Below are 13,294 nucleotides of genomic sequence, written 5' to 3' on the forward strand. Positions count from 1 at the left end.
CTACTGGTGAGCTGGAGGTCTCCTCCTTTCTTTACTATAACCAGACTTTTATAGTTAGTCAAAAGAGAGACAAATCTAGCAATCAAGGCAAGGATTCCAGAGCGGCAGCAATATAGAGAAGCTATACACTATATCCAACACTGGAGATGTCCAGCACTGGTGACTCAATGAGAAGAGCTAATGACTGTGACACAGGGGTTTCTGCGTTCTAATCATGATACTACTACCCTTCTTCAAGGATGTCCTCGGGATATCCTCGGGATGTCCGATTGCCAGGATATCTTCTATAAAACTCTTTTGTAAGCCTAGGACACCGCCCCCTGGTTCCCAAGAATTCTCCTCAGAGCCATATTCCTTATGCTCGATCAAGTATTCCAGTTTACTCTGATACATTCCAAAGTCCAAGATCTTGTCAACAATATATTCTTCTTCAACTTGCACGTTCAGTGGTGTAGGGAAAAAATTGTGGCCTGTAAAATTATTTATCCTTAAAAAGATAAACAATGAATAAACAGGATGCACCTTCATAGTCCCAGGAACTTTTCAACGAAAAGTAACCTCATTAATTTGAGCAGAAATTTTAAACGGTCCCATTTCTGGCCCAATTTTGGAGGAGGTATTTTCAGCTTTACATTTTTTTGTGTAAGGACAAAAGGAAAGGAAAAGCAGAAGTTGCTATCCGGTGTTTATCAGAAGCCTGTTAAACCCCTTAATGACCAGGCCATTTTGCGCGTTAATGACCAAGGATTATTTTTTGTTTTTTCACGGTCGCATTCCATGAGTCGTAACTTTTTTTTTTATTCCGTCGACATAGCCGTATATGGGCTTTTTTTTTGCGGGACGAGTTGTATTTTGAATTTGCACCATTTTTAGATGCTTATAATATATCGATTAACTTTTATAACTTTATTTTAGGAGAGAATTGAAAATAAGCAGCTATTCCAGCATTGATTTTCACGTTATAAATTTACGATGTTTACTATGCAGCGTAAATAACATGTTAACTTTATTCTATGGGTCGGCACGATTACGGGGATACCAAATATGTAAAGGTTTTATATGTTTTCCTACGTTTGCACAATAAAAACCCTTTTAGAAAAAAATTACTTGTTTTTGCATCGCCGCATTCGAAGAGCCGTAACTTTTTTATTTTCCCGTCAATGTGGCCAAATGTGGGCTTGAGTTTTGCGGGCCAAGGTGTAGTTTTCATTAGTACTATTTTGGGGTACATAGGACTTATAGATTAACTTTTATTTAATTTTTTTATGGGGGAATGGGAGAAAAGAGAGAATTTTGCCGTTGTTTTTTGAGGTTTTTTTTTACGCTGTTCATCCGGCGGTTTAATTAAAGTGTTCATTTTATTGTTCAAGTCATTACGATCGCGGGCATATCATATGTGTAGGTGTTATTTGTTTTAACACTTTTACTAAATAAAACCACTTTTTGGGCAAAAAAAAGTAGTTTTATTTTATTTTGACAGTACATTTTTTTTTTTTTTAAACAAACTTTATTTAACTGCTTTACATTTTTTTTTTTAGTCCCACCAGGGGACTTCACTATGCGATCTGCTGATCGCATATATAATGCTTTGGTATACTTAGTATATCAAAGCATTATTGCCTGTCAGTGTAAAACTGACAGGCAATCTATTAGGCCATGCCTCCGGCATGACCTAACAGGAATTTGCTGAAGGCAGACCTGGGGGTCTTTGTTAGGCCCCCGGCTGCCATGGAAACCTGACGGCGACCCACGATTTCTTTGCTCCCTCCCTCTGTCAAACACATTAGATGTCGCTGTCGCTATTGACAGCGGCATTTAATGGGTTAAACTGCCGGAATCGGAGCGCGCTTAGATTCCGGCAGTTGCAGCGGGAGCCAGGCGGTGTATAACAGCCGTGCTCCTGCCGCTGATCGCGTGTGTACACTGCCAGTACCTGCGCAATCACAGGACGGATATATCCGTCCTCCTGCGCGAACTAGCAGCTGCAGAGGACGGATATATCCGTCCTTCGGCGTTAAGAGGTTAAATTGTTTTCGAGCTTCATGCAAACACTCAACAATCTGTTCTTGAACCCTTATTAATGTTGTAAAGCGTTCAGTCACTTCTGGTAGAAAAGTAGAAATTGGTAAATGAAGAAAAAAAACTCGGTGAAGGCCTGAATAAAAAGGACTTTGTGATGTTGAACTGTGCTTAGAGTTATTATATGCAAACTCAGCTGTGAGTAAGTAATCCTCCAACCAGTCATCCTGAAGATAACTAATGAAGCATCGAAGGTACTGTTCAAGAGTTTGTTTAGTTATTTCAGTTTGTCCATTTGATCGGTGATGAAAGGCAAAAGACTGTTCCCCTCAATCAGAGTCCACATTATCTGGAATTCCATGTGACTTCAATACTTCACAAATCATTATTTCAGCAGTTTGTTCCGCAGTGGGTATTTCCCCCGATTGGAATAAAATGGGCTATCTTTGTGAAATGGTCTATAACAACCAGGATGGGGTTTATTCCTTTGGAAGGATGTAGGTCAACCACTAAATCCATAGAAACTGAGCCCCAGGGGTGAGATGGAATGGGGATTGGCTGTAGCAAACCTGAAGTGGAGTTTTATGAACACAAATCACACATGAACAAATATAGATATTTTGGAATAGATATTTTTTTATATCTTTCTTAACCCCTTCCCACCGCAGCCCTTTTTTCAAATTTTTATTTTTGTTTTTTCCTCCCCACCTTCCAAAAGCCATAACTACTTTATTTTTCCGATATAGTCCTATGAGTGCTTGATTTTTGCGGGATGAGTTGTAGTTTTCTGTAGCACCATTTATTTTGCCATATACACTACCATTCAAAAGTTTAGAGTCACTTAGAAATTTCCAAATTTTTGAAAGAAAAGCACAGTTTTTTTCAATGAAGATAACATTAAATTAATCAGAAATACACTCTATACATTGTTAATGTGGTAAATGACTATTCTAGCTGCAAACGTCTGGTTTTTAATGCAATATCTACATATGTGTATAGAGGCCCATTTCCAGCAACCATCACTCCAATGTTCTAATGGTACATTGTGTTTGCTAACTGTGTTAGAAGGCTAATGGATGATTAGAAAACACTTGAAAACCCTTGTGCAATTATGTTAGCACCGCTGTAAACAGTTTTGCTGTTTAGAGGAGCTATAAAACTGACCTTCCTTTGAGCTAGTTGAGAATCTGGAGCATTACATTTGTGGGTTCGATTAAACTCTCCAAATGGCTAGAAAAAGAGAGCTTTCATGTGAAACTCGACAGTCTATTCTTGTTCTTAGAAATGAAGGCTATTCCATGGGAGAAATTGCCAAGAAACTGAAGATTTCCTACAACGGTTGGACTACTCCCTTCAGAGGACAGCACAAACAGGCTCTAACCAGAGTAGAAAGAGAAGTGGGAGGCCCCGCTGCATAACTGAGCAACAAGACAAGTACATTAGAATCTCTAGTTTGAGAAATAGACGCCTCACAAGTCCTCAACTGGCAGCTTCATTAAATAGTACCCGCAAAACGCCAGTGTCAATGTCTACAGTGAAGAGGCGACTCCGGGATGCTGGCCTTCAGGGCAGAGTGGCAAAGAAAAAGCCATATTTGAGACTGGCTAATAAAAGGAAAAGATTAATATGGGCAAAAGCACACAGACATTGGACAGAGGAAGATTGGAAAAAAGTGTTATGGACAGACGAATCGAAGTTTGAGGTGTTTGGATCACACAGAAGAACATTTGTGAGACGCAGAACAACTGAAAAGATGCTGGAAGAGTGCCTGACGCCATCTGTCAAGCATGGTGGAGGTAATGTGATGGTCTGGGGTTGCTTTGGTGCTGGTAAAGTGGGAGATTTGTACAAGGTAAAAGGGATTTTGAATAAGGAAGGCTATCACTCCATTTTGCACCGCCATGCCATACCCTGTGGACAGCGCTTGATTGGAGCCAATTTCATCCTACAACAGGACAATGACCCAAAGCACACCTCCAAATGATGCAAGAACTATTTAGGGAAGAAGCAGGCAGCTGGTATTCTATCTGTAATGGAGTGGCCAGCGCAGTCACCAGATCTCAACCCCATAGAGCTGTTGTGGGAGCAGCTTGACCGTATGGTACGCAAGAAGTGCCCATCAAGCCAATCCAACTTGTGGGAGGGGCTTCTGGAAGCATGGGGTGAAATTTCTCCCGATTACCTCAGAAAATTAACAGCTAGAATGGCAAAGGTCTGCAATGCTGTAATTGCTGCAAATGGAGCATTCTTTGATGATAGCAAAGTTTGAAGGAGAAAATTATTATTTCAAATAAAAATCATTATTTCTAACCTTGTCAATGTCTTGACTATATTTTCTAGTGATTTTGCAACTCATTTGATAAATATAAGTGTGAGTTTTCATGGAAAACACAAAATTGTCTGGGTGACCCCAAACTTTTGAACGGTAGTGTAATGTACTAGGAAATGGGCAAAAAATTATTTGTGGGGTAGAAAATGAAAAAAACAGCGATTCCTCCATGGTTTTTGTGCACCGTTTTTACGGAATTAACTTGTGCAATTAAAACAACATGTTAATTTTATTCTGTGGGTCAATACGATTACGGCAATACCAAATATATATAGTTTTTTTCTATATTTTACTACTTTTACAAGTACAAACACAAACCTAAGTGTAAAAAATAAAATGTTTTTTGTGTCATCAAATTCCGAGAGCCATAACTTTTTTATTTTTCCATCGATAAAGAGGTATGAGGGCTTATTTTTTTTTGCTGGATAAGCTGTAGTTTTTAATAATACCATTTTGGTGTACATGCAACGTTTTGAACACTTTTTATTTAATTTTTTGTGGGCGATTAGGTGACCAAAAAATAGAGATTCTATTTAAATAAAGTTAAAGAATAAAAAACAAACAAAATTGTTATCGTTGTGTCTGTAAAAAGTCCGAACTATTACAATATATAATTATTTAACTCACACAGTGGACTCCGTAAAAGAAAAGCCAGAATCTCTGTTTTTTTTGGTCATGTTAGCGCTAATTTTTTTTAATAAAGAGTGATCAAGAAGTCATATGTAGTCTCGAGACAGTCACCTGTTTTTGTTATTGTTGTTGTTGATGTTTCTTCAATGCTTTCAGGGAATGTGTCTGAGGATTAACGGAAGACCTAACCAAGCGGGCACCTTTTTTATATAAACTCGTAGCTTGTTCCGACTGTTACATTTGTTTACTGTGCCACTTGGCTAGGTCTGATATTATTGCTTTACATATATATATATATATATATATATATATATATATATATGAGTAAATTTACAGCAGGCCTGCGAGCCGAAATGGTTAAATTGCCTGACTTGTTTATATTTCTTTGCATATTCTCAATAAAAATATATTGAATTAAAAAAAAGTCATATGTACCAAAAAATGTAACCAATAAAAGCCCTCACAACGCTCAAATGGCGATTTTTTTTTAAAAAGGTATGGCTTTCAGAATAGAAAGCAACTAATTATTATTTTTTTTATTAACAAAAATAGTTTTTTCTTTGTAAAAGTAGTAAAGCATTGAAAAGAAACTATATAAATTTGGTATTGCCATATCGTATTGACTAGCAGAATAAAGTTAATTTCTTGTATTTAAGATGAAAAAACGTAACCCAGAAGAAAATGGAAGAATCACAGATTGTTCCAATTCCACCCCACACAGAATGTTTTGTCAGTTTCCCAGTACATTATATAGTTTTCTAAATAGTGCAAATAGAAGCTGCAACTCATCCTGCAAAAAACAAGCCTTCAAACCGGAGTGAAAGAAAAATAAAAAATAAAAGTTATGACTCGTGGAAGGCAGGGAGTGAAAAATGAAAAAAAACAAAAAATGGCTTGGACTTCAAGTGGTTAAAGGACCATAATTAGGACTAGTCACAACATTGTCCCATGAGAAAGAGGGTCTAATGTGATGGTAAATTGAACTAATTAATGTGATCGGACGTTTGGCACGCTTGAGAAAAACATTCAAACATGCACCTAGGGACTCTTTAACCATACTGGATAAACAACCTAATAAAAAAATCTGCACAAACGTAAGAATATAAACTAGTGATCAGTAAAAAAAGAGGGCATTTAAGACTTGCTGCTTCAAGAGGGAGTATATAGTAGTTATGATCCAACAGCTCAATAAGAAAATTACACCATCCACCAAAATTTTGTAGACAATGGGTGGATGCCCGCAGAGAGAATTGGGGTGACCTAAAAATGATTGGAAGGGCGAATATTTACTATCCAACCTGTAATGTTTTCTTAGCGGTCTCATGGATTGAACGCTTAACCAAAGTATAGGGTTTGCTTGTGTTCCCTCTGGGAGTTCTGTGTCTGACGTATATAGTAAAGCTGCTAGAGATACATGGTGGAATAATTGCTAATTAATGATAATTGGGTAAGAATGGACTTCCGTCTAGATTGTCCATACCTGTGACCATAGTGTCCGGCGAGAAAACACATCAGGTCTCTGCGTATCTAGACTCTGTATCTGCTGCTAATTTCATCCATAGAGACCTGGTGTACCTTCTGCGATTATCCACAACCCCTCTGGAGAACCAGTTGATAGTTGCTTCAGTGAATGGACTACCTCTGCCAGACCCAGTTATATCTGTGACCAAGCCGCTGAGGCTCCAAGTGGGAGCCCTTCACTCCGAACTTCTGCCTATGTGCTATCCAAAGCAATTAACCCTGTGTTGCTGGGCCTGCCTTGGCTCCGACTGCATGCCCCAGTTCTGGACTGGAATTCTCCAGTAGGGCCCTGAGTGTCAAGGTCGTTGCCTGGTGCAGATTCGGTTGGCTCAGCAATCGCTGCCTCGGTCATTGGCAGGATTGCCGAGTCATTTTGCTGCATTTTCAGACGTCTTCAGCAAGAAGGAGGCGGAGACATTGCCTCCACATCGGGCATATGACTGCCCTATCAAGCGGATTCCTGGTGCAGCCTTTCCCCGTGGTAGGGTATACCCACTCTCCTTGCCAGAGACTATGTCCATGTCCGCCTATGTGAAAGAGAACTTGGAGATGGGCTTCATACGAAAGTCTTACTCCCCGGCAGGAGCCGGATTCTTCTTTGTCAAAAAGAAAGATGGCTCTCTTCGTCCTTGTATTGACTACCGAGGTCTCAACCAGATCAAGGTGAAGAATAAATATCCGTTGCCACTGATCTCTAAACTGTTTGATCGTATACATGGTGCCAAGATTTTTTCTAAACTAGACCTGCGTGGAGCTTACAACCTAGTCCGGATTCGCCAGGGTGATGAATGGAAGACTGCATTTAACACCCGTGATGGACACTATGAGTATCTAGTAATGCCCTTCGGCCTGTGTAATGCTCCCGCGGTCTTCCTGGAGTATGTGAAGGACATTTTCCGTGACCTCCTATATGTTTGTGTAGTAGTTCACCTTGATGACATCTTGATTTTTTCTCCAGATCCTTTAACGCACCAGAGACATGTCTGTCAAGTTCTGCTACGGTTAAGGGAGAATCGTCTGTACGCCAAGCTGGAGAAGTGCGTGTTTGACAAAGATGCTCTACACTTCCTGGGCTACATAGTCTCGAACAGAGGTCTCGAGATGGATCCTGAGAAGGTAAAGTCTGTTCTGGAATGGCCACACCCTCAAGGCTTGAGGCCCATACAGTGCTTTCTGGGATTCGCTAATTTTTAAAGGCAGTTTATTCCAAACTTCTACTCACTGACTTCTCCCATCTCTAACCTTACTAAGAAGGGTATGAACGCCAAGGTGTGGGCTCCTGAGGCAGAGTCCGCATTCAATAGCTTGAAGAGTGCCTTCACGTCAGCCTCTATCCTCCATAATCCGGATGTCTCTCTGCAGTTCTCGTTGGAGGTGGACGCATCCTCTATCGGTGCTGGTGCACTCCTGTTCCAGAGAGGTCCCAAGTGCAAGTCAAGGGTATGTGGATATTTTTCTAAGCTCTTCTCTTCTGCAGAACGCAACCACTCGATTGGGGATCGGGAGTTACTGGCCATCAAATTGGCCGTGGAAGAATGGAGACATCTGCTAGAGGGCGCAGCTCATCCGATCCTGATTTTTACAGACCACAAGAATCTGACATACCTCCAGACGGCCCAACGGCTGAACCCTCGTCAGGCCAGGTGGTCACTGTTTTTTACAAGGTTCCAGTTTGAGCACCATAATCGCCTGGCCGACAAGAATGTGAGGGCCGATGCCTTGTCCAGGTCTTTCGAGACGGAAGACACCTTGGAGAGTCCACAGAATATTATTGATCCGTCTTGCATTATCTCGGTCAATCCCCTGCAAGTTGGGGACATTCCTCCAGGGAGGACTTTTGTGCGCCTGGCTGATCGTGGAAGAATCCTCCGCTGGGGACACTCCTCTAGACTGACAGATCACGCGGGGGTCCCCAAGACCCGAGATCTGATTGCTCATCATTTCTGGTGGCCCACGCTGCCCAAGGACATTATGGACTTCGTTTCTTCCTGTTCTGTATGTGCAGCCAACAAGGCCGCTCACTCCAGACCGGCTGGTCTGCTGCAGCCATTGCCTGTGCCCAATGCTCCCTGGCAGCATATAGCTATGGACTTTATTACGGATCTGCCGCTCTCTGCTGGATGCAGTGCTGTCTGGGTGGTGGTGGACCGATTTTCGAAGATGGTCCATTTCATTCCTCTGACCGGTCTTCCTTCTGCTCCTCAGCTGGCCAAGCTATTCAACCAGCACATCGTCCGCCTGCACGGCTTGCCGCAGCATATTGTGTCTGATCGGGGGGTTCAGTTTACCTCAAAGTTCTGGAGAGCCCTCTGCGGACTCCTCGGTGTGAAATTGGACTTTTCATCAGCCTACCATCCTCAGTCCAATGGTCAGCTCGAGAGGATCAATCAGATCTTGGAGAACTACCTACGCCACTTCATTTCCAAGCAGCATGATGACTGGGTGCAGTTGCTCCCATGGGCAGAATTCTCCTACAATAATCACACCAGCGAGTCCACAAGGAATACGCCGTTCTTCATTGTTTACGGCCAGCACCCACAAATTCCTCTCCCGGTGCCCGATACTTCCGAGGTTCCAGTGGCTGACTCCACCTTTAGAGACTTCCTACAGATCTGGCAGCAGACTCGATCCTCCATCCTGATGGCAGTTGACCGCATGAAACGGAAGGCTGACACAAGAAGAGAACCTCCTCAGTTTCTTCCTGGCACGAGGGTCTGGCTGTCTTCCAGGTATATCCGACTAAGGGTGACATCATGCAAATTTGCTCCCAGATTCCTCAGACCCTTCGAGATCCTAAAGCAGATCAACCCTGTCGCCTATAAGCTTCGACTGCCTCCTACCCTCAAGATCCCCAACTCCTTTCATGTCTCCCTCCTGAAGCAGGGGGGGGGATACTGTAATGGGGGCGTAAGAGGGGGGGATACTGTAATGTCCGTGGCTGCGGGCTGTCAGCTCCAATCCCCTCCCGAAAGCCGCAGCCACGAGTCCACAAGCGCTGGCCCCAGCCTCCTCCTCAGGAGACGCCAGTGCTCGCGTACATTCACCTCAGCCGGATCCCGTAGGGTGCGCGCGCACGCTCGTGCCTGCTCTTAAAGGGGCAGAACGCACACCGGACCTTTTGATAAACTTTGACCCGTGAGTACCCTGGACTATAAGAGGGGTCCTGCCCCTGCTTCTACGCCTGAGCGTTGTTGATGCTTCCTAGTTTGTCTTAATGATGGCCTACTAGTGTGTTTCCATTTCCTGTTCCTGTACCTTGTATTCCATACCATCCTGGTCTAGCACTGTGCTGTGCCAAAGTCGTGACGTGCTGTAACCCCGTCTGACCTGCTTCACCGCGCCTGACGTCTACCTGCTGCCTAGTCCCATCCGAGCCTGCCCTGCTGCTGTCTGAGCTGACACAGGTACCTATACCAACTATAGACTTTCACCTGCTCCCTGTTGGCCAGCTGCCTTAACGCCAAGTGGGTCCACAGACCCTTCGTGACACAGACCCACTCTCACTCCAGCTGTGCTTACGTTATCACCTACATGTATGGCATCCTGCGGGAACTACATCCCACCGGTGACATACATGGCTTGGTCCTTTTATAAAGTTAAAGGAAATCTTCACACAACCCCTGCTGCCCTTGTTCCCATTAGCTACTATTTTGCTGCTGTTACAACTTTGGTAATTTTAAAGTTGGTAAACATCAGAAATACAGTATATGGAGTAGTTAGTGGTTTCTCAGGAGAGACAACCATGCCATTTGCCTGCAAAGATAAGACAATTTAAAGAATCCTTATTCATATCAGACATCTTCTAAATCACCTTAAGCGCTTAATATGGAGTCCTTAATCATGGGACCTATGAGACTTCATATGCAAAATGGGTCAACAACTTTTAATTAATTTGCGAATTATACGCTGCCAATCATTTTGAGCATAAAAGTTCACTTTACACTACAGTCCAGCCCATCTGTTTATTACTGCGAGCAGGCAACATAGGCAGTGTTTTTTTCCCCCAGAGTACTTACTTGCCAGTTACTGAAAGCAGTGAAGAGTGAGAGTAGTCACATCTACATGACAGGGGGGAAAGAGCTCCTTACTTCAACCTACCAATGGAGAGACATTTCACAGGTATTTACATTAGTGATTTTGGTAAATTGATAAATTATCACATGCAGAAAAATGAAACAGATTTCCACTTGTATGACTAGTTCACACGGCGTATTTTGCATGGCGGGTCCTGCCGCAAAAAACAGCACGGAACTATTCCTGCCGACGGCAGGAAGATAACTCCCTCCCATTCACTTCAGTGAGAGGTACGGGCGGAATCCGCCCGAAGATCCAGCAGGACTCTTTTTCCCGCTAGCTGAAATAATCAGCTAGCGGGAAAAAGAAGCGTCCGACTCCCATTGAAATGAATAGGAGGCAGAATTTAGCGCCAGATTCTCCGTGTGAACATACCCAAAACACTGGACTTTCTGTATTTTGAAAAATCTATAATGTATTAAACACAAACATATTTGCGTAATTTTCTTTATTTTATTAAACCAAGTAAATAAAGCTCTCGGGTAACACATTTTTGTTTTATTTTCTTAAATTAATATTGCTTGTAGAAATTTTTGCAATATCCAAAACACAAAAACCACAGTATAATATCAATTTAAAACAAAAAAAAACAAAAATAATTACAGTACACAGGGAATAGACAGTTAAGTTGACAAACACCTAGCAAAAAAGTATGTTATCACTCTTATTACATTTTTATTATAGTGGTGCCAAAAGGCAATCTAAAAATTAATTGCCAATACTTGCCCGTTGAAAAGACACATTATGTAAATTGTAGTGATGGTGATCTTCTTACCAGTGACTGTATTTGTGAGTTATCCACTCCCTTCTGATACTCAACTGTGTCATGTGACCAGCAATAGGACTCTCCAAGTGCCACAGCGTCTCATGTGCCGACAGGAAGTCCGTTTTTCCATTGATTCCTATAAGACTCACATCGAGGCTGTGACCATATTAGAGAAACGGACTTCCTGACCACACATGACGCTGTGGCAGTTGGAGAGTCCTATTGCTGATCATATGACTTAGTGGAGTATCAGAAAGGAGTGGATAACTCACAAATACAGCAACCAGTAAGAAGATTATCTTCACCGCAATTGACATAATGTGCCTCTCTAATGAGACAGAGAATAAAGAATTTTGTGGGAGTGCTCCTTTAGGGTATGTTCACACGGCGGGGGTCCGTAACGGCTGAAATTACGGGGATGCTTCAGCCTGAAAACATCCCCGTAATTTCAGCCGTACCGGCATGTGCAGGCGCTTGAACGCCGCGTCAATTACGGCCGTAATTAGCGCTGCTATTCATTGGAGTCAATGAATAGCGGCTCCAATTACGGCCAAAGAAGTGACAGGTCACTTCTTCTACGCGGGCGTCTATTTACGCGCCGTCATTTGACAGCGGCGCGTAAATATACGCCTCGTGTGAACAGACAAACGTCTGCCCATTGCTTTCAATGGGCAGATGTTTGTCAGCGCTATTGAGGCGCTATTTTCAGACGTAATTTGGGGCAAAAACGCCCGAATTACGTCCGTAAATAGGCCGTGTGAACATACCCTTAAAAGGAATTGTCAGATTTGGATAATCCCTACTTGTTATAAGTACCCTTTCACAATAAGCTAATCATAAAGTGTGCCCCTGCCAGCGATTTGCTGTAATCTGTGTGGAAACCTGCCAGTAAGTGTGCCATTTCCCTGCAGCGCCACCACAGGGGAAATGAAGCGTTACACAGTACCCTTTCGAATCAATAAGTTGTCTGTGTAAAGCAGGACATGACTACAAAGAGAATCTCTCGTCATGGAGGGCGCTTTCCACTCTGGCCGAGCGATAAGGATCCTGAACAGGGGACCCCCCTCTATTAACTTACAATTCCCTAATAAAGTATAGTAAAAAGGTTTTTCCTAAACAGAGCAAGCCCTTTAATCACCTGTTACTGCAAGTTTGTGGAAATAAACTTTATACAATAAAATAACAGTAATTCCAAACTGTCTGGAATACCTTCTAATTTCTAGATAATATTCTCATGGGGCAGAACTGGCACTGGAGAACTGGCAGGATAGCCCTGGCAGCCACTATCTTTTCAACACGGTCCACACTGAGGAGCTGTGAAGCATAAGTTTAGTAGGCAGGAAAGATGATGGATAAGACTTGAAGAAGTCAAAGCACCTGGTGAGTATTCTTACCTACCCAGGTACCCTGCTGCACTGAAAATGCGTAATTTTACTTTAGCTTAAGGTGGATATTACAACAAAAAGGAAACATTGTGGAACATATTGATATTCCATAAAAGGTCCATGATTGAAGTCACAAATTATTATTTACAGCATAAGCTAAAAGCCTAATGAACATCAACTGTCAAAAAACATTTTGTAGTAAAAACTAGCAGACATAAGAGATGCTGTATGACATCCGATTTGCAGTCTTTTGGTTCGGGGGGCTCAGTAGATGGAAAAGCAATGATATGTTTATATAGATGTATGTCGTCACAGGAACATACTGCTGTTTCCATGTGAGAATTTAGTATTCAGCTCTTTGGATTTCCGCAACACAGCTTTCTTCTGAGCATCATCAAAGCGATTAACCTGTAAATCTTGTTCTCGGTCAAATGGTCTTCTTTCGGCAGGTTTATCTTTATCTTTTTCTGCTTTCCTTTTAAGTTTTTTGCGGTGAAGATCTATGAGAGATTCTGCTCTTTTTGAATCCTGAAGCAAAAAAAAAAAAAAAAAAAAAAGAATATGAAATAT

General features: G+C 42.2%; 1 protein-coding gene across 1 annotated transcript in view; it reads right to left on the reverse strand.

Annotated features, from left to right (window-relative positions):
- Window positions 1-11,056: 11,056 nt before the first annotated feature.
- Window positions 11,057-13,294, reverse strand: part of GPALPP1 (GPALPP motifs containing 1) — a 38,833-nt gene continuing 36,595 nt past the window's right edge. Inside the window, exon 8 of the mRNA XM_075852269.1 lies at window positions 11,057-13,252. Coding sequence (XP_075708384.1) covers window positions 13,034-13,252 — 219 coding nt within the window. The 3' untranslated portion in view covers window positions 11,057-13,033. The remainder of the gene's footprint in view (window positions 13,253-13,294) is intronic.

This window comes from Rhinoderma darwinii, chromosome 2, assembly GCF_050947455.1.
Source record: "Rhinoderma darwinii isolate aRhiDar2 chromosome 2, aRhiDar2.hap1, whole genome shotgun sequence".
Taxonomy (NCBI): Eukaryota; Metazoa; Chordata; class Amphibia; order Anura; family Rhinodermatidae; genus Rhinoderma; species Rhinoderma darwinii.